This window comes from Schistocerca cancellata, chromosome 9, assembly GCF_023864275.1.
Source record: "Schistocerca cancellata isolate TAMUIC-IGC-003103 chromosome 9, iqSchCanc2.1, whole genome shotgun sequence".
NCBI lineage: Eukaryota > Metazoa > Arthropoda > Insecta > Orthoptera > Acrididae > Schistocerca > Schistocerca cancellata.
Genome location: NC_064634.1, coordinates 153,006,394 through 153,026,610, shown reverse-complemented (window position 1 = coordinate 153,026,610; position 20,217 = coordinate 153,006,394). Strand labels below are relative to the sequence as shown.

At 45.5% G+C, this 20,217-nt stretch overlaps 1 protein-coding gene across 1 annotated transcript in view; it reads left to right on the top strand.

Annotated features, from left to right (window-relative positions):
- Positions 1-20,217, top strand: part of LOC126101251 (solute carrier family 35 member G1) — a gene marked incomplete at its 5' end in the record, with an annotated part of 94,412 nt that overhangs the window by 21,845 nt on the left and 52,350 nt on the right. The window contains one exon of the mRNA XM_049911939.1: positions 14,078-14,277. Coding sequence (XP_049767896.1) covers positions 14,078-14,277 — 200 coding nt within the window. The remainder of the gene's footprint in view (positions 1-14,077; positions 14,278-20,217) is intronic.

Sequence of the window (20,217 nt, the reverse complement as noted above, 5' to 3'; positions counted from 1 at the left end):
GACGGAGCGAGCGTCTTACTGCATCAGTAACCCCATCATCCACGTCCTACTACCCTACTGGTCGACGACAGAGCGAGCGTTTTACTGCATCAGTAACCCCATCATCCACGTCCTACTACCCTACTGGTCGACGACGGAGCGAGCGTCTTACTGCATCAGTAACCCCATCATCCACGTCCTACTACCCTACTGGTCGACGACGGAGCGAGCGTCTTACAGCATCAGTAACCCCATCATCCACGTCCTACTACCCTACTGGTCGATGACGGAGCGAGCGTCTTACAGCATCAGTAACCCCATCATCCACATCCTACTACCTTACTGGTCGACGACGGAGCGAGTGTCTTACTGCATCAGTAACCCCATCATCCACGTCCTACTACCCTACTGGTCAACGACGGAGCGAGCGTCTTTCTGCATCAGTAACCCCATCATCCACGTCCTACTACCCTACTGGTCGACGACGGAGCGAGCGTCTTACTGCATCAGTAACCCCATCATCCACGTCCTACTACCCTACTGGTCGACGACGGAGCGAGCGTCTTACTGCATCAGTAACCCCATCATCCACGTCCTACTACCCTACTGGTCGACGACGGAGCGAGAGTGTTACTGCATCAGTAACCCCATCATCCACGTCCTGCTTCCCACGGAGAGCATCCTTCATTGGGCCAAACAGATGGAAGTCGGAGGGTGTGAGATCCGGGCTTCAGGGTGGATGAGGAAGAACAGGCCAGTGCAGTTTTGTGAGCTACTCTTGGGTGTGCCGTCTTGTGTGAGGCCGTGCTTTGTTATGTAGGAAACGAAGTTCGTTCGCATTTTTGTGGCGCTGAATTCGTTTTTCAGTTCCGTGAGGGTTCAAATGGGTCAAATAGCTCTAAGCACTATGGAACTTAACATCTGAGGTCATCAGTCCCCTAGACTTACACTACTGGCCATTAAAATTGCTGTACCAAGAAGAAATGCAGATGATAAACGGGTATTGATTGGACAAATTTATTATACTGCAACTGACATGTAATTACATTTACACGCAATTTGGGTGCGTAGATCGTGAGAAATCAGTACCCAGAACAACCACCTCTGTCCGCAATAACGGCCTTGATACGCCTGGGCGTTGAGTCAAACAGAGTTTGGATGGCGTGTACAGGTACAGCTGCCCATGCAGCTTCAACACGATACCACAGTTCATCAAGAGTAGTGACTGGCGTATTATGACAAGCCAGTTGCTGGGCCACCATTGACCAGACATTTTCAGTTGGTGAGAGATCTGGAGAATGTGTTGGCCAGGGCATCAGTCGAACATTTTCTGTATCCAGAAAGGCCCGTACGGGACCTGCAACATGCGGTCGTGCATTATCCTGCTGAAATGTAGGGTTTCGCAGGGATCGAATGAAGGGTGGCGCCACGCGTGGTAACACATTTGAAATGTAACGTCCACTGTTCAAAGTGCCGTCAATGAGCACAAGAGGTGACCGAGACGTGTAACCAACGGCACCCCATACCATCACACCGGTTGATACGCTGCCAATGTGCGTTCACCGCGATGTCGCCAAACACGGATGCGACCATCATGATACTGTAAACAGAAGCTGGATTCATCCGAAAAAATGACATTTAGCCATTCGTGCAGCCAGGTTCGTCGTTGAGTACACCATCGTAGGCGCTCTTGTCTGTGATGCAGCATCAATAGTAACCGGAGCCATGGTCTCCGAGCTGATGGTCCATGCTGCTGCAAACGTCGTCGAACTGTTCTTGCAGATGGTTGTTGTCTTGCAAACGTCCCTGTCTGTTGACTCAGGGATCGAGACGTGGCTGCACGATCCGTTACAGCCATGCGGATAAGACGCCTGTCATTTCGACTGCTAGTGATACGAGGCCGTTGGGATCCAGCACGGCATTCCGTATTACCCTCCCGAACCCACCGATTCCATATTCTGCTAACAGTCATTTGATCTCGACCAACACGAGCAACAATGTCGCGTTACGATAAACCGCAATCGCGATAGGCTACAATCCGACCTTTACCAAAGTCGGAAACATGGTGGTACACATTTCTCCTCCTTACACGAGGCATCACAACAACGTTTCACCAGGCAACGCCAGTCAACTGCTGTTTGTGTATGAGAAATCGATTGGAAACTTTCCTCATGTCAGTACGTTGTAGGTGTCGCCACCGGCGCCAACCTTGTGTGAATGCTCTGAAAAGCTAATCATTTACATATCACACCATTTTCTTCCCGTCGGTTAAATTTCGCGTCTGTAGCACGTCATCTTCGTGGTGTAGCAATTTTAATGGCCAGTAGTGTAGAACTACTTAAACCTAACTAACCTGAGGACATCACACACATCTATGCCCGAGGCAGGATTCGTACCTGCGACCGTAGCAGCAGCGCGGTTCCCGACTGAAGCGCCTAGAGCCGCTCGGCCACGGCGACCGGCTTCCTTGAGGGCAGGGCAATACATGTCAGAGTTGAGGGCTGCGCTATGATGTAAGACAATAAACTCTTCAGAGATCCAGAAGGCCGTCTCCTTGACTTTTCCGCCTGAGGTGCCGCTTTGAACTTTTTCTACGGAGGAGAGGCGGTGGCGCCACTCCACGAATTGCCGTTTCGTTTGCAGTTTGAAGCGGTGAACCCAAGTTCCATCATCTGTGACGATGTCCGATGAAAACTTGTCACGATGAGCCTCGTAACGCTCAAGCAATTCGGCAGATATGGCCGTCTGTTGCTCTTTATAGTTTTCTGTTAGGCGGCGATGAACTCGCGGGACACACGCCGTCCCACCGGATACACGTCGCTGAGTACCACAAAATGGTGGGCGAGTGTGTCAGCACTAACAAAAGAGGCGTCGAGTGTGCAGCGAGGTGTTAACTTGTGATCAGTCGATCACAGTGACTGCACTTTCCAACATTCCAGGAGCCACAGCTGTTCGCGGCCGGCCGCCACGAGGAGATCGGACAGGTTTGCACGACCTTGTTGCGATGATGACAGACGCCTCTCCCAACAACTCGCCGTGCTTTTGTTGACTACGAGTTCTCAGTAGACGTTCCCCAAGCGCCTATGAGTACCTGTGATAAAAAATATTCAATAACAAATCACTGCTTGGAAAGCACCTCCGTTAAGTCGTCGGCACACGGACCGTGCTGTCGAACGTTAACGTTGAGTGTGCCAAGTTCAACGTGCTGCTGAGCGCTCAGGAACGATGCGACTTCTGCATACGGTACGTGGGCCCCAACGTGGTATACGCGATCGCAACGCACTCCAGCGGCAGTTGAGGGATGTTTCTAGTTCGTAAATCACACTGTTTACTCAACGGGCGCGCGTAAAATTCCCACGTTAGCTCTATTAAAACGCACGTTTCCTCTATCGTCCATGAAAGGGAAGGTACCATGTCCAATCAATAAGGACATAGGCTTATAAAAGTTCCATTGCAAACAATGCGGTACAAATTTGGAATACTTCTCCGCATAAGATAAACATTATTTCATCATTCCCACATTTTAGTAAAACCCCAATGTCAGTCTTACTTGATCTCTGTTCCTACCCAGTAGCATAATCTTTGCAACATGTGAATTACGAAGCGTAAAAGAAAAACGAGCAAAATATCTTTGTACAACTAGCGCAAGCTGTCCTGTAGATTAAGCCAGTTAAAAAAAAATAAAAAATAAAAAAAAGTGAACTTATATTTACGCAACATCAAATATTATAGTATATACTTATATCAAACTAATAATAAAGTATGAGAACCTAATAAAAACGTGAATGTTTGGGAAAAATTTAGAAGTGTCAAGACGCGAGCCACCGCCCCAACAAACAATTCTATATAGGACAGTGACACTATTGATTACGCTTTTTTTTACTCATTTTGTTCGATTTGTTCGTTGCATCTGCTCGTGGCGGACGTCGTAAGACATCCGTTTAAGTTCGTTGTTTATCGATTAACTCAGTTTTTTTATTACAGAGGGAGCTAACCCTCTGACCAAACACGCTTTTTTTTACCAACTTTTTTTTAATTTATTTTGTTACCAACTTTTTTTTGTTACCAACTTTTTTTTTGAAAGCCCCTTAATGAAATGGAACAAAAAAAAAGAGCTAAGTGCCACCGCCACTTATCATCCTATAACAAAAAAAAAAACTGGTCCACTTCAGGCGTTGGCTCCTGGCTAAACCTACTCCAGAGAGCTGCCTATATACCGGGGGAAATATGGGAAATCAAGGTTAGGGCTATCCTTACAAACAACAAAATCTTCCTTTTTTTATTTATTTTTTATTTTTTTATAATTTTATTTTTATTGTTTTTTTTGTGTAGTTTTGTTGCGTATTTGATCAGAGGCCTTCTGCGCCCCGCTGGTAATATGTTGAGTCACGTCTTCTCGAAATTGATGTGTTCCGTTGAATTGTTCAGAAATGTTCATTGGTTCAAACAGGAAACCTTCTTCTCTCTTGGCTTAACACATTCCAGCTGCGAGGCGGGTCGTGGAAAGCACTCCCAAGGAAGTTCGAGAAAAATTGTCTGTATTTTGGGTGACGGACAACGACATAATGATTGTCATTGAGGTATGTCCAAAAATCGAGTACAGAGTCTACAGTTTGTCCAAATAGGTAGTGAATGGCATGTCCTCGAATCCAATTCACAGCATTGGTCTTTGTCCGAGGAAAATAGTCATGTTCCGGAAATAATAACGAAAGGGGAGTAATCCGATCCGGAATGTCCCGCGTTAGAAAAGCCACAATACGTCGAACCAAGTGCCAAACCTCCGCCGCCGGTCCGCAAACAAACCGATGTTCATCATTGTCTGGCACTCCACACGTGGAACATAGAGGTGATTGGGCGAGGTGGATACGATGAAGGCGAAATTGGTTGATTTGCTTACCATTGACAGTTAGGTACCAGACACACTGAACATTCGTGTCAAGGTAACAGGCGAACACCGCGCGCCATACATGACGCCAGTCAACCTGGGGGAACTTTTGTTCAATCGCGTTAGGTGGACGACCTAATTGGAGGACATTGTAGACTTCCTTTGTCTTGAGTAAAAGCGGTCTTGGTAAGGTGAGGCGTAGATAACTGAGTTCAAGAAAGAAGTACCGTATATAATGGAACTGGGCCGGAACATCCGAGATCATCGCTGGGGCTGACAGTGAGACCGGCGAATATGCTGACAGGAGGAGACCAGTGAGGCTCGTTAGGCAACGTGTCCATACCGTCATCTGGGAGCTGACAAATAGGGCGCGAGCTCTATCCGGCACGTGAAACAGACCGATCCCACCTCGTTCACGGGGAAGAGTAAGGGTTGCATAGTTAACTTTGAACAACAACCCAGAGCTGACGAAAGATGCCATCGCTGCCAACATGCGACGTGCCACAGTAAGCGGGAAAGGTAGAACTTGTGCTACATGACGAACTCGGGATGCGATATATATATTGACATATCGAGCTCGTTGGAGAATATCTAGGGATCGAAGGCGATGGTCCATAAGACCTGCTCTGATCATTAAAAGGAGGCGTCGGCAGTTGATGGTGGCTGAACGCCGGAGATCAGATGAAAAATCTATTCCCAAACAGCGAATGGTATCAACGGTGGTGAGAGGTGTAACGCACTCCACGGGAAGTCCCGTGCCAATGAACATAACTTGTGACTTACGTACGTTTAAAGAGCTGCCCGACGCCTCACCATAAGTCGCTACCCACGTCAAAACAGCTCGAACCTCGTCGGCATTACGTAAACAGATGACTACATCGTCAGTATAGGCCGTGCAACAGAATCGGTAGCGATCTATGGACAACCCTACCAAACGTTGTCTTAGTCCACATAGCAAGGATTCCAAGGAAAAGGCGTACAAAATCGCTGATAGAGGGCAACCTTGACGTACGGATCGACCTATTTTTATCGGTGGAGTGAGTCTGCCATTGTACATAATCCTGGACGAGGCACCCCGCAGAAGGCGCATCACTACCGTGATAACGGCGACTGGGAAACCCATATGGTGGAGAACGGCCGTAAGGAACGAATGGTCAACCCTATCAAAAGCTTGACTAAAGTCCAAAGACGCAAGTGCCCCAGAGAGGCGTTGCGCTTGGGTAACGGCGATCATATCCCTGTAGCGGCATAAAGCCGTGCGGATATTATTATCCCCTCCCAAAGATGCTTGGTCTGGCGACACAACATATCGGGCAACGTTTTTAAGTCGTGCTGCCAAAAGGCGAGTGAAGATTTTCATATCACTATTAAGGAGGGTGAGGGGCCGATAATCACTGATATTGTTGCCACCATGCGGTTTATGTACAGGAATAATAATTCCTTCCATGAAAGCGTCCGGCACAGGTACTTCCGGAGACATCAGTTCCCGACAGATGGAGGTGAAGGTGGACTCTAACAAATCACGGAAGGTGCGATAAAATTCGAGGGGAAGACCGTCGGGTCCTGGGGAGCGATTGATGGTTCCTGCCCGGATCGCATCGCGGACTTCATCAGTCACCTCTGACATCAAGTCAATCGCCGCATCGCCTGGGATACCACCGAAGTTGAGCTGTGTGACTTCCTCGATCAACTCTGGGGAATGTGGAATTGCGGTGTATAGCTGCTGGTAGTGGGCGTGAAGCACATTCCCTATTGCAGATTGGGTTACGTAGCGACGCCCTTCTTGATCTGTTAGGACGTGAATCAATTTTCGGCGTCGATGTTGGCGTTCTTGGATGATATGGTACATCGACGGATGTTCATGAGGCATGCGATCAGCAGTACGAGATCGTACTATCGCTCCTTCCAAATGCCTTCGCATGAGATTGGAGATTTGGGCCTTAGCATGGTTCACCCTTGTATGGCGCTCAGGGGAGGCTGGCATCGTGGAGCATTCTCGGAGGATCCTGTAATAAAAGTCCATAGTGCTCTTCCTCCAGGCGACAACATCTTTGCCATACCGGATCAAAGTTTTTCGAAGAGCAGGTTTTGCACACTGGATCCACCAGGTTATGGTAGACGGATACGTGGGTCGGCGTCTATTACATGTGATCCAAGTGTCTTCTATTAGAAGTCGACAGTCAGGTGAATTAAGAAGTGCCGTGTTCAGTTTCCATAAACCACGTCCGTGCCATACTGCCTGTCTTGTGAGAACAACATCACAGAAGTAAGCCTCATGATCTGAGAAAGCAACAGGCCAGATTTCAGCCTGTCGAGTGTGTTGAATAAGGGGTCGCGAGATGTAGATGCGATCCAGTCGGCTAGAGGAATGCGCAGTGTAGTACGTAAAGCCCAAAAGATCACCGTGAACATGTCTCCACGTGTCAACAAATTGTAGCCGCGTGACGACTGTTTCCAGAGCTGCGCATGGTGAGTGACGCGGCAATTGATCCTGAGGTCGCTGGGTGCAATTGAAGTCTCCACCCATGACCCAGTCATCGTGTGGTCCCATAAAAAGGGGTGTAACTTCAGTCGCGAAGAAGGCATTGCGTTCACGACGGTAGCTGGAGCCCGACGGCGCATAAATGTTGACGATGCATACACCAAAGAGAGTAAGGGCCATACCTCTGCCGTTGGGGAGGTATAGGACATCTTCGGCTGGAAGACCTTCGCGTAAGATGATGGCAACACCACTACCGGTGTCCGAAGCGGGAGAAAGATGCGCCGTGAAGCCATGTGGTGGTGAAAAATCGGCGACACACACTTCCTGAAAAAGCGCAATATCTATGTCCGCATCATAAATCATATCGCGGAGCAGCGCTAGTTTGTGGGGCGCACGAATGGTCGCGAGGTTAATCGTCGCGACACGATAATGCTGGTGTTGGAGTCCCACAGGCACAGGTGGGGCTTCTTCTTCAGGAGCGAGAGGTCGCCGATCTTGCCGGTCCACTGAAGAGGCTGCTATTGTGGAGAGTTTGCGGGCGCGGGCGCAACCGATGGGGGCGCCCCATCATCAGCACCGTCCACCCCAGTCCCGTCGATCTCCACGTCGTCTGCCCAGGAGACTGATTCTGCGGTAGGGCATCGGCTGTGCACATCATCCACATGGAGAGGAGACGTAGTTTTCGGCTCAGCAGATAGGCTCTCTTCAACGTCGACCTGTGGGGGCGACGGCGCCAGTAAGGAGGGGTGGTCGTTGCCAGTGGTCGCCTGTGGCGGGTCGTTCGCATCAGACTTTTGGTCATCAAAGAGCGGTTTGCCGTCCATCTTCGGGTCTGCATCCCTGGTATCCATCCGTAGAATGGATTCATCAGGGGGTGTACGGCTACGTTTCTTTCTCTTTCGTGTCGTCCCTTGTTTTCGAACATGTCGTTCAGAGTCTGATTGCGGGTGGCTTTCGTTTGACTCCGGACCAGTCTGAAGGAAAGCAGAAGTAGGTACCACTCCCGGATCAACGTCCATCTCATTAGCATTTTCAGTCACATTACTGCGAAGATTCGGCAGGTCAGGATCTGGCGTCTGTGGCACCTCAGAAGGATTCTCAGTAGTGATTGCATCTACCTGATCAGACGACGGCAACGAAGCAGGAAGACCCTGTGGAGAGATGCTACCCTCCTTGGCAACCTTGGCATATGTGACAGGGATCTGAGTGATCACCGCTGGGGACGCTTCCTCTCCGACCGGCGTCTGGATCAGGCGGCGTCGCATGCAGGCGGATCTGACGTGGCCTTCTTGTCCACAACCCGCACATGTTCGGGGTTGGCCGTCGTACATGACAATGGCTCGCACCCCGCCAATTGTCAGATATGATGGTATATGTTTCTTCAGCTCAATTTTGACCTGACGCACACCATTAAGGACGTGGTAGGTCGTGAAGGTTTGCCATTTTTCCTCTACGTAACCGATGACGTTACCGTATGGTTGTAACGCAGAGACAACTTCGTCCTTCGGCACTTCAAAAGGTAGTTCAAACACCCTAATCGTACGTTGACCGTACTCTGCGAGTTCAAGTGTTACAGCTCCGACGTGACCATCAGAGTATTTGAACTTAAGTCCATTGGCATGGCGGCGAATAACATCTTCACACACCTCGGTGTTTGTCATTTTAATATAAACGACACTACTCATGATCGAAAAGTGGATTCCGATAACGTGGTTAGGATCTAAACGAACTTCTTCACGTATGAACGTTTCAACTTCATGTGCACGAGGTCGCGCATGTTCAGATGGGAAGGAAACTTTAAGGGTCGCACGGCGGTAAGCGCTCGACATGTTGTTCATGGTGGACGGACACAAGCCTTGAAGCTACGACGCGGAAGTAAACAACGCCTGCAGCGGAGCACTGGCCGACGCGTGGGGCCGTCCGCACGCTGCCACGGCTGAGAGCCGACTGAATCACGCTGAGCTGCCATGCCGGCTGACTAAAGCAACAACACAGTCTTAACATTTAATCATACTATGGTACCACGTGCTGAAAATCTTAATCGTAGATATATACTGAAATTTAATCGTAGATATATACTGAAATTTAATCGTAGATATAGATTGAAATTTCATTATAACAAATTGTACCAAGAACAATGCGTTTTGGGTGGATCTTCAGTGTGTCACTGCCTTCAAATACCTTATCTCATAATACGCAAGTTACAATTATTCTTTTGCCAAGAAAATGATGTTTCTCATTATTTTATTGGAACGAATCACAAAGTTAAAACGGGTTTTCCAGTGATTCTCAATTTGCTGGTGCTCAGAAACGGCATATATACATATAGGCTTAAAATGAAAGCCAATATGGCGCCTCGCAACTCTGTACTGAAGGGAGACGGCGTGCGTGTGACGTAGGTGGCGTTCTGCCATCTCATTGGTCAAATCTCAGACGCACGCTCAGAATATCTGAGATGCCAGATATTGCTCTGCACGTTCGGAAAGACTCCCGAGCGTGCTATTCCACGCTATGACGTCAGAAACTCGGCTCGCTCAACGTTCGGATTCACGGTCCGTGTGTCGACGGCTTTACAGACGTCATGATGAAGGCTGCGAAACAGCATATCCAGACACTCTGGGATGACGATGGCATTGAAACAGAGGATGACACGCGGAAAGCTGAAATACTAAACACCTTTTTCCAAAGCTGTTTCACAGAGCAAGACCGCACTGCAGTTCCTTCTCTAAATCCTCGCACAAACGAAAAAATGGCTGACATCGAAAGAAGTGTCCAAGGAATAGAAAAGCAACTGAAATCACTCAACAGAGGAAAGTCCACTGGACCTGACGGGATACCAATTCGATTCTACACAGAGTACGCGAAAGAACTTGCCCCCCTTCCAACAGCCGTGTACCGCAAGTCTCTAGAGGAACGGAAGGTTCCAAATGATTGGAAAAGAGCACAGGTAGTCCCAGTCTTCAAGAAGGGTCGTCAAGTAGATGCGCAAAACTATAGGCCTATATCTCTGACATCGATCTGTTGTAGAATTTTAGAACGTGTTTTTTGCTGGCGTTTTATGTCATTTCTGAAAACCCAGAATCTATTCTGTAGGAATCAACATGGATTCTGGAAAAAGCGATCGCGTGAGACCCAACTCGCTTTATTTGTTCATGAGACCCAGAAAATATTAGATACAGGCTCCCAGGTAGATGCCATTTTCTTTCACTTCCGGAAGGCGTTCGATACAGTTCCACACTGTCGCCTGATAAACAAAGTAAGAGCCTACGGAATATCAGACCAGCTCTGTGGCTGGATTGAAGAGTTTTTAGCAAACAGAACACAGCATGTTGTTCTCAATGGAGAGATGCCTACAGACGTTAAAGTAACCTCTGGCGTGCCTTTTCACAATATATATAAATGACCTAGTAGATAGTGTCGGAAGTTCCAAGCGGCTTTTCGCGGATGATGCTGTAGTATACAGAGAAGTTGCAGCATTAGAAAATTGCAGCGAAATTCAGGAAGATCTGCAGCAGATAGGCACTTGGTGCAGGGAGCGACAACTGACTCTTAACATGGTCAAATGTAATGTATTGCGAATACATAGAAAAAAGGATCCTTTATTGTATGATTATATGATAGCGGAACAAACACTGGTAGCAGTTACTTCTGTAAAATATCTGGGAGTATGCGTACGGTACGATTTGAAGTGGAATGATCATATAAAATTAATTGTTGGTAAGGCGGGTGCCAGGTTGAGATTCATTGGGAGAGTCCTTAGAAAATGTAGTCCATCAACAAAGGAGGTGGCTTACCAAACACTCTTTCGACCTATACTTGAGTATTGCTCATCAGTGTGGGATCCGTACCAGGTCGGGTTGACAGAGGAGATAGAGAAGATCCAAAGAAAAGCGGCGCGTTTCGTCATAGGGTTATTTGGTAAGCGTGATAGCGTTACAGTGAGGTTTAGCAAACTCAAGTGGCAGACTCTGCAAGAGAGGCGCTCTGCATCGCGGTGTAGCTTGCTGTCCAGGTTTCGAGAGGGTGCGTTTCTGGATGAGGTATCGAATACAGGGTGTTACAAAAGGGTACGGCCTAACTTTCAGGAAGCATTCCTCACATACAAAGAAGGAAAATATGTTATGTGGACATGTGTCCGGAAACGCTTACTTTCCATGTTAGAGCTCATTTTATTACTTCTCTTCAAATCACATTAATCATGGAATGGAAACACAGCAACAGAACGTACCAGCGTGACTTCAAACACTTTGTTACAGGAAATGTTCAAAATGTCCTCGGTTAGCGAGGATACATGCATCCACCCTCCGTCGCAAAAAGGAATCCCTGATGCGCTGATGCAGCCCTGGAGAATGGCGTATTGTATCACAGCCGTCCACAATACGAGCACGAAGAGTCTCTACATTTGGTACCAGGGTTGCGTAGACAAGAGCTTTCAAATGCCCCCCATAAATGAAAGTCAAGAGGGTTGAGGTCAGGAGAGCGTGGAGGCCATGGAATTGGTCCGCCTCTACCAATCCATCGCTCACCGAATCTGTTGTTGAGAAGCGTACGGACACTTCGACTGAAATGTGCAGGAGCTCCATCGTGTATGAACCACATGTTGTGTCGTACTTGTAAAGGCACATGTTCTAGCAGCACAGGTAGAGTATCCCGGATGAAAACATTATAACGTGCTCCAGTACAGTACAGTACATACTGACGAAACTAAAATGAGCTCTAACATGGAAATTAAGCGTTTCCGGACACATGTCCACATAACATTTTTTCTTTATTTGTATGTGACGAATGTTTCCTGAAAGTTTGACCATACCTTTTTGTAACACCCTGTATATTGCTTCCCCCTACTTATACCTCCTGAGGAGACCACGAATGTAAAATTAGAGAGATTGGAGCGCGCACGGAGGCTTTCCGGCAGTCGTTCTTCCCCCGAACCATACGTGACTGGAACAGGAATGGGAGGTAATGACAATGGCACGTAAAGTGCCCTTCGCCACACACCGTTGGGTGGCTTGCGGAGTATAGATTTAGATGTATGTATGGTGCCGCCATCTATAGGAGCTACATGAAAATATAGGAACAGAAGCGGAATATTTCACGAAGTCCTACAAAAAATTCTGCATTTTTTCAAATATACCAAGGAAAAAAATGTGTTACATGACTCATCGAATGTCACTCGTATATGAAATTAAATAAAGTGTTTACCATGGGTACGATTCCTGGATAGAGACCTAGCAGTTCTGTGGTGTGAATACTGTAAGACCTTCGGTACACACACCATCAGATTATTTGACTTGTCGCTCTAACTATGTAGGCGAGTGTCAGCAATATGTCTCGTGGTCTTATCGTGGCGTGTTTATCTTCTGCTGTTAGGTCATACGATAGAAACATCACTTGCACGCTTAGAGTAACAGATTGACGGTGACCAACTTTAAAACAGAACCTGATTAATTTTCACACACATTTATTAAAATAATAAAAAGCATAGACATTACGTAGCTTGATTCTGGATGCTGTTTACAACTGACAATTGTGAAGTTCCTTTGGTCTTGGTACGTTAATCTTATTCTCACATATCTCTGATACTTGACAAAAGTGTATATTCATTTCTCTTCATGGCTATGTACAGGAATATGATAACCTTATTAGGCGCAGACTGAAACTTGACTACAGACTGTTGCAGACTGATGCAGACTGAGTAATCGGAGGTCTGTACACTCGTTATAATACCTCGCACGTTCAGGCATCACTGCGCGAGTGTGATCCGCGAGGAGAAAAGGTTCTACGTTAGCAGCGATCGCATTGGCTGCGTTACATATTAATACGTGGATCGGCGGAAGCAGAATTTGGTCCAGAATGAAATTTTCACTCTGCAGCGGAGTGTGCGCTGATATGAAACTTTCTGGCATATTAAAACTGTGTGCCCGACCGAGACTCGAACTCGGGACCTTTGCCTTTCGCGGGCAAGTGCTCTACCATCTGAGCTACCGAAGCACGACTCATGTCCGGCACTCACAGCTGTACTTCTGGCAGTATCTCGTCTCCTACCTTCCAAACTTTACAGAAGCTCTCCTGTGAAACTTGTAGAACTAGGACCCCTAAAAGAAAGGATATTGCGGAGACATGGCTTAGCCACAGCCTGGGGCACACAGTTTTAATCTGCCAGGAAGTTTCATATCAGCGCACACTCCGCTGCAGAGTGAAAATTTCATTCTGGAAACATCACCCAGGCTGTGGCTAAGCCATGTCTTCGCAATATCCTTTCTTTCAGGAGTGCTAGTTCTGCAAGTTTCGCAGGAGAGCTTCTGTAAAGTTTGGAAGGTAGGAGACGAGATACTGGCAGAAGTAAAGCTGTGAGTGCCGGACGTGAGTCGTGCTTTGGTAGCGCAGATGGTAGAGCACTTGCCCGCGTAAGGCAAAGGTCCCGAGTTCGAGTCTCGGTCGGGCACACAGTTTTAATCTGCCAGGAAGTTTCAGAATTTGGTCCGTCTCTAAGGCAGCGCCATCTCGTAGTGCGGAGACGGACGAGTGCTGCGCCTGCGCTGTTGTGCTTAGCGGGGCGCGCTCTAGTGGGAAAGTTGTGAACGCACTGACTGCACGGAACTATGTACACAAGTTCATTCTTGTTGTGGACCCTGCTGGTATTATGGAAGAGCTCGCAGCAGTGGTTTATACATGTGGATGAATTGAGGTGAGGTGCTGTGACGTGACTTGGTACGGTGCTGTGTTGGCAGGCACATGCCGCTGGCGGACGCTTCGGTGGTGGTGTTCAGCGTGCCGGTGTTCGTCGCCATCTTCGCGCGGCTCTTCCTGAAGGAGCCGTGCGGCCCGTTCCACGCACTCACGATCGCGCTCACGCTGGTGGGCGTGGTGCTCATCACGCGGCCGCCGCTGCTCTTCGGCCACGCAGCCACGCCGCCGCTGGGCGCCGGAGGTGCGTACTGCGCGCAGAATCTCAGCTGCCATACCCGACTAGTTATTGGCGGTAAAATCTCATCACAAGGGAACCTCCGCATCGCACCCCCCTCAGATTTAGTTATAAGTTGGCACAGTGGATAGGCCTTGAAAAACTGAACACAGATCAATCGAGAAAACAGGAAGAAGTTGTGTGGAACTATGAAAAAAATAAGAAAAATATACAAACTGAGTAGTCCGTGGCAACATAGGCAACATCAAGGAGAGTGTGAGCTCAGGAGCGCCGCGGTCCCGTGGTTAACGTGAGCAGCTGTGGAACGAGAGGTCCTAGGTTCAAGTCTTCCCTCGAGTGAAAAGTTTATTTTTAGACAATTATTATCTGACGAACTCTTATGTTTTCATCACTTTTTTGGGAGTGATTATCACATCCACAAGAAAACCTAAATCGGGCAAGGTAGAAGAATCTTTTTACCCATCCGCCAAGTGTACAAGTTAGGTTGGTCGACAACATATTCCTGTCATGTGACGCACATGGCGTCACCAGTGTCGTATAGAATATATCAGACGTGTTTTCCTGTGGAGGAATCGGTTGACCTATGACCTAGGGATCAAATGTTTTCGGTTCCCATTGGAGAGGCACGTCCTTTCGTCTACTAATCGCACGGTTTTGCGGTGCGGTCCCAAAACACAGACACTAAACGTATTATAGTGTACAGAGACGTCAATTTACGAACGGACAGTTCATAACTTTGCGAAAACAAAGAAAGTAAACTTTTCACTCGAGGGAAGACTTGAACCAAGGACCTCTCATTCCTCAGCCGCTCACGCTAACTACGGGACCACGGCGCTCCTGAGCTCACACTATCCTTGATGTTGCATATGTTGCACATAGACTACTCAGCGTATATTTTGCTTATTTTTTCATAGTTCCACACAACTTCTTCCTGTTTTCTCGACTGATCTGTGTTCAGTTTTTCAAGGCCTATCCACTGTGCCAATTTATAACTAAATCTGAGGGGGGTGCGATGGGGAGGTTCCCTTGTCAGTCGTTAGGCGGCGTCATACACTAGTCTTCAAACTTTTTCAGTGCTCAACGTTTCAATCCCTCCGCTGCGATATTCTTCAGGACTCCTCTGGATCTAGGGTAGAGTCTCCATTCGTCCCGTTTTTCCCGGGACAGTCCCGTTTTTTACCAAAATGTCCTACAGTCCCGAAAGTTTTTTTGGAGACGCTCAAATGTCCCGTTTTTTTATGATTCCGCTCGGCTAGAGTATTTTACGCTACTGGTTGGTTGACTTGCTATTAACTGCGCAATCATTTACTCTAGGAAGCGTGTGATGACTTTCAGCATACCCCAAACATGTACCGAACTGTCAAAAATCGCAAGTAATTTTAAACGCACTATAGGTTACAAATAACAACGAAGATTCTTCTCTTCTAAATCGATCCACTGAATCCGTCCTTTCGGTCAAGAGATACTCTACACCACTGATACTTGCTCTCTGGCTTTCGTCACCACACTGTTAATGTTTTGCACTGTGCAATCACTGTTTCATTATGCCAAAACGAAAGTGTAATTTTAACTGCAATATAAAAAGCGAGTTTCCTTTTATCACTGGTGGTGGAGAAACTGTAGAATGTACGTTGCGCAGATCAAAATTTGCTATTGGTCGTGGTAGAAGGTCTGACATTGTGAATCACATTAAGACGAAGAAACATTGCATGAGTGATCAAACGAAAAGAGCAAATAAATGCGTGACTTAAACTTAAAATCAGTAACAGAAATGGATAGGCAGTTGGCAGCACAAGAAGCTACATTTGCATACCACAGCGCAATGCATAACCATAGCCTTAAGTCAATGGACTGTACTACAGCAGTTATTAAAAAAACTTTTCAGTCCTAAATTCATATGTGGACACACAAAATGTAATGCAATCATTTCAAATGTTATTGCACCGTTTGCAGCTCAGCAGATTTTAAATGAACTGAAAAGTGCTCGATTCATTTCCGTAATGACTGGTACATCGAATCATTTGGATTTGAAGTTGGTTCCTCTCCTTATCAGGTATTTTCACCCTGAAAATGACATCTCGGTGAAAGTGCTAGAATTGGTTAATTTAGTTGGAGAAACTTCAGATTTACTTCAGAATTATGTGCTGCAGGTTTTAAAGAAATATGATCTTGAGGGAAAGGTTATTGCAGTTTCTGCAGACAACACTAACACCAATTTTGGTGGTAAGCAGAGGAAAGGAAAAAACAATTTGTTCTATAAACTGCAATAGAACACAGTGAATAATGTAGTAGGTGTTGGCTGTCCAGCACATGTGGTGCACAATTCCTTACAAACTGGCTCAGATTGCCTACCCATCGAGCACCAATTAATTGTAAACAAAATCTACCAGCATTTCCACATATATACAGCAAGGGTTGAATCTCTGAAGTCATTCTGTAAATTTACTGAAACTGAATACAAAACTGTACTTGGGCACAGCAAGACAAGGTGGTTGTCTCTGCTACCAGCATTGGAAAGAATTGTAGAGATATTTCCTGCTTTGAAATCGTATTTAATTTCCCTTGATAAGTGTCCTGTTATCCTTCAACAATTCTTTGATAACACTGTGCCTATTGTTCTTCTACATTTTCTTGTTAGCCAGCTAAAACCTTTCTCCACAACAATTAAATGTATTGAGGAACAAGAAATCACAACAGTGGAAGTTTATCAAGAAATAAATTATTGGGCAAATTACAATGTAGAAAATCTGAAAGATTTCTCACATCCTTTGTACATGAAACTCTAAGAAAGCCGGAAGAAGAGGGTGAAATTACTGTAGAACAATTTCATATTTATGCTGAGATCCTCTATGACTCTTGCATTGAGTATATTAAAGAATGGTGTTTACCATTTCTCACACCTTTTAAAGCATTTGACTGGGTTAATACTGAAAAGGAGCAGCTAAAGTGGAAGGATATTCAGGACTGTTGTGTTTTTGTTAAAAGTATTGTACCAAATTTTCCTGTTGATGAAGACGAACTGTTCAATGAATTTTCATGCGCAAAAAAGTCGTAAAAAGTGAAGAAGGAGGCAAAGAAAGGCTTAGTGCAACGTGGTGTAAAATATTTACTTATTTCAAAAGTAAAAACATTAACATGAAAAACATGATTCATTTGGTGGAGTTTTATCTGACAATTCCTGGGTCAAATGCTGCTGTGTTTTCGTTAGTGAACTCTTAGTGGTCAGATGAAAAAAACAGAATGAAAGTTGAAACAGTGAGGGCCTTGCTCATTGTCAAAACACACTTTAATGGTGTATCGTGTACTGACTTTTATGATACAATTTCAAACGAAAATACACTTCTTGATTAAGTATATAATAGTGAAAAGTACGGCGATAGTGTGTCAGAATAATTGTAAAAGTGATTTGGGATCATCTGAGTGCACGTTGTAAAGGTAAACTTGTATGTGTATTAAATTTAGTCAATACAATATTTATATATTTATATTTTTTCTTCATTGTCCCAGTTTTTTCCTAATTTATTTTAAATGTCCCCTTTTTCAATGAAAGTGAAATGGACACCCTAATCTAGGGACGCAGTATCGAACGAAACATGTCAATACTTTCCTCTATAGTAGCATCGCGTGGCAAGTGTCGTTCTCATAAAAGTAAGCTAAGGGACCTAATAGCGTTCCCGCTCCTAATTTCGCCCCCCTAGAAATTTTCGTTGCCCACAATTGGTAAAAAATGCTTAGACGCGCGTACATGACTGACCTCTGTCCATTCTTTTCTTGAGAGAGTTTGTTGTGTGGAGCATGTGTGGCTTGCGTGTACGAAGGAATTCATTTTTTAATGCTGAGGTGAATTAGTGTAGCAGTCAAGTTAACAGACCGCAATTCCTAGTCTGAGCACTGTCTCGTCTTCACTTATTGGGCCGTATTTCAGTGTGTTGTAGTTTCTGGTGTGTAATCGTTATAGTCGAGGGTTTGATCTAGTATATTGCTGTAGCGGCCGATGTAGTAATTCTGTCGAAGTTCGTAATTTCGTCCCCCGTGTAGTTCCTACTTTCGCCCAGCGCACGAAGTTTGGAACTGTTATTACGCAGTGATTTTATTACCTATTTCTAAAGATTACAGTTTTGATACAGGAAAACTCGAGGGAAGAGAGATGGATTCGTTGCATGAAATGCTTAGTTTGTTACCAAGAAACATGCTGTTTGTCTGTCAACACAGACGTACAAATTCATGTGGTATACATCTTTGGAATGCTGAAAAAACTTGAAAAGATTGTTCGTTCGTGACGTTAAAGTGATTCACAGTAGTAAATTAAATGTACTGTCGAGAATTTCTGTGTGTGTGTGTGTGGGGGGGGGGGGCGGGGCGAAATTACGAACACTCTTTTTGATTTATGTTTTTGCAGTGTTGACGCCTATGGCTTTAGCATGTTACAACATTTCAGTTGTAACTTGGTTTCAATTGAAGCATAATTTCAGGAATATCTTCTAGCCCCATACGAATTTCCAACCATTAAGATAGTCCTGAAAATGTGTGCTTGTGAATTTTTAATAGCTGTGAGAATACTTGTAAAACTTTAAAACGAAACACGTGAGATGCATGCTATGGGTAACTAACGTATGAATAGTCAACGTCACTTTCATTGCAGTGCACGTGATATTAATTGTTGTGTGATTTTTGTCGACAACAGCTACTCCCCTCGTTACTATTAGCTACAAGGTCTGTTCGAAAAAATGCGGAATATTCGTAATTTTGCGCCAATTGTATTTTGGAGCGAAATGCGGTTGGCATCCCTGCACACGTCTGGGTTTAAGGTGTAAGTACCGGAAGTTTCGTTGTTGTATGTCAGTTCTGATTGAGTAGAACGTCGTGTCCCACAGTTTGCGAATTTCGAGATGGCGAGAGTTGGAGCAAGAACGCGTCTGCATCAAATTTTGCCTGAAACTCACGAAAACCTTTACAGAGACACACCTAATGATGCATGAAGTCTACGGTGATGAGTGCTTAAGGGGGTTGGACGTCAAACGGGCCGACTTGGAGCAGAAGAGTCACCACAGGACATTTTAATTTCTACTGTCTATACTTTTACAAATAAATTCATAAAACTTTGTCACCATGACCAGGAAGGATTGAGGACTCCTACTCATCGCAGTGGAAGTTCAAAAACGTAGCAAAATACCTTTTTTTACATGTGAAATTTCATCATTTTTTTACACTTATTACTGGCTGCATTTGTTGCTATAGGTACACATTTCTTCCTAAGTAAGAGAGATTCTTCGATGAATTTTTCATAGCATACAAACAGTAGTTACAGGTGTACGAAGCTCTAGAATTTTCCAAATCTATTCCAAAACTGTGGAATAAATTGGGAAAATTAACTATAAAACTTGAGTTTTTTTTCTAAATATGAAGTTTAAAATGTAGCAGTTCATTCATTTGTTCATAAATTAAATAACTTCTAGAGTTCCATACACCTGTAACTATGGTTTGTATGCTAAGCAAAAGTCATCGAAGAATCTCTCTTACTTAGGAAGAAATGTGTACCTATAGCAACAAATGCAGCCAGTAGTAAGCGAAGAAATGATGAAATTTCACATGTAAAAAATGTGTTTTGTTACATTTTTGAGCTTCCACTGCTATGAGTATGAATCGTGAATCCTTCCTGGTCATGGTGACAAAGTTTTATGAATTTATTTGCAAAAGTATACACAGTGGCGCCTCTCCTGTTCCAACTCGGCCCGTTTGACATCCTACCCCCCCTTAATCCGTACTCGTGTGATACGAATGGTTCACACAGTTTTAAAATGGCCGGATGGATGCTAAGGGGACCGTCGTTCAGGACACCCTCCAACGTGTACCGACGACGCTCGAATCAGGAACGTCAAAGATATTTTGCGTGCCAATCGAAGACTGACTGAAGACTGACTGAGAGAGATTGCAGAAGAATATTAC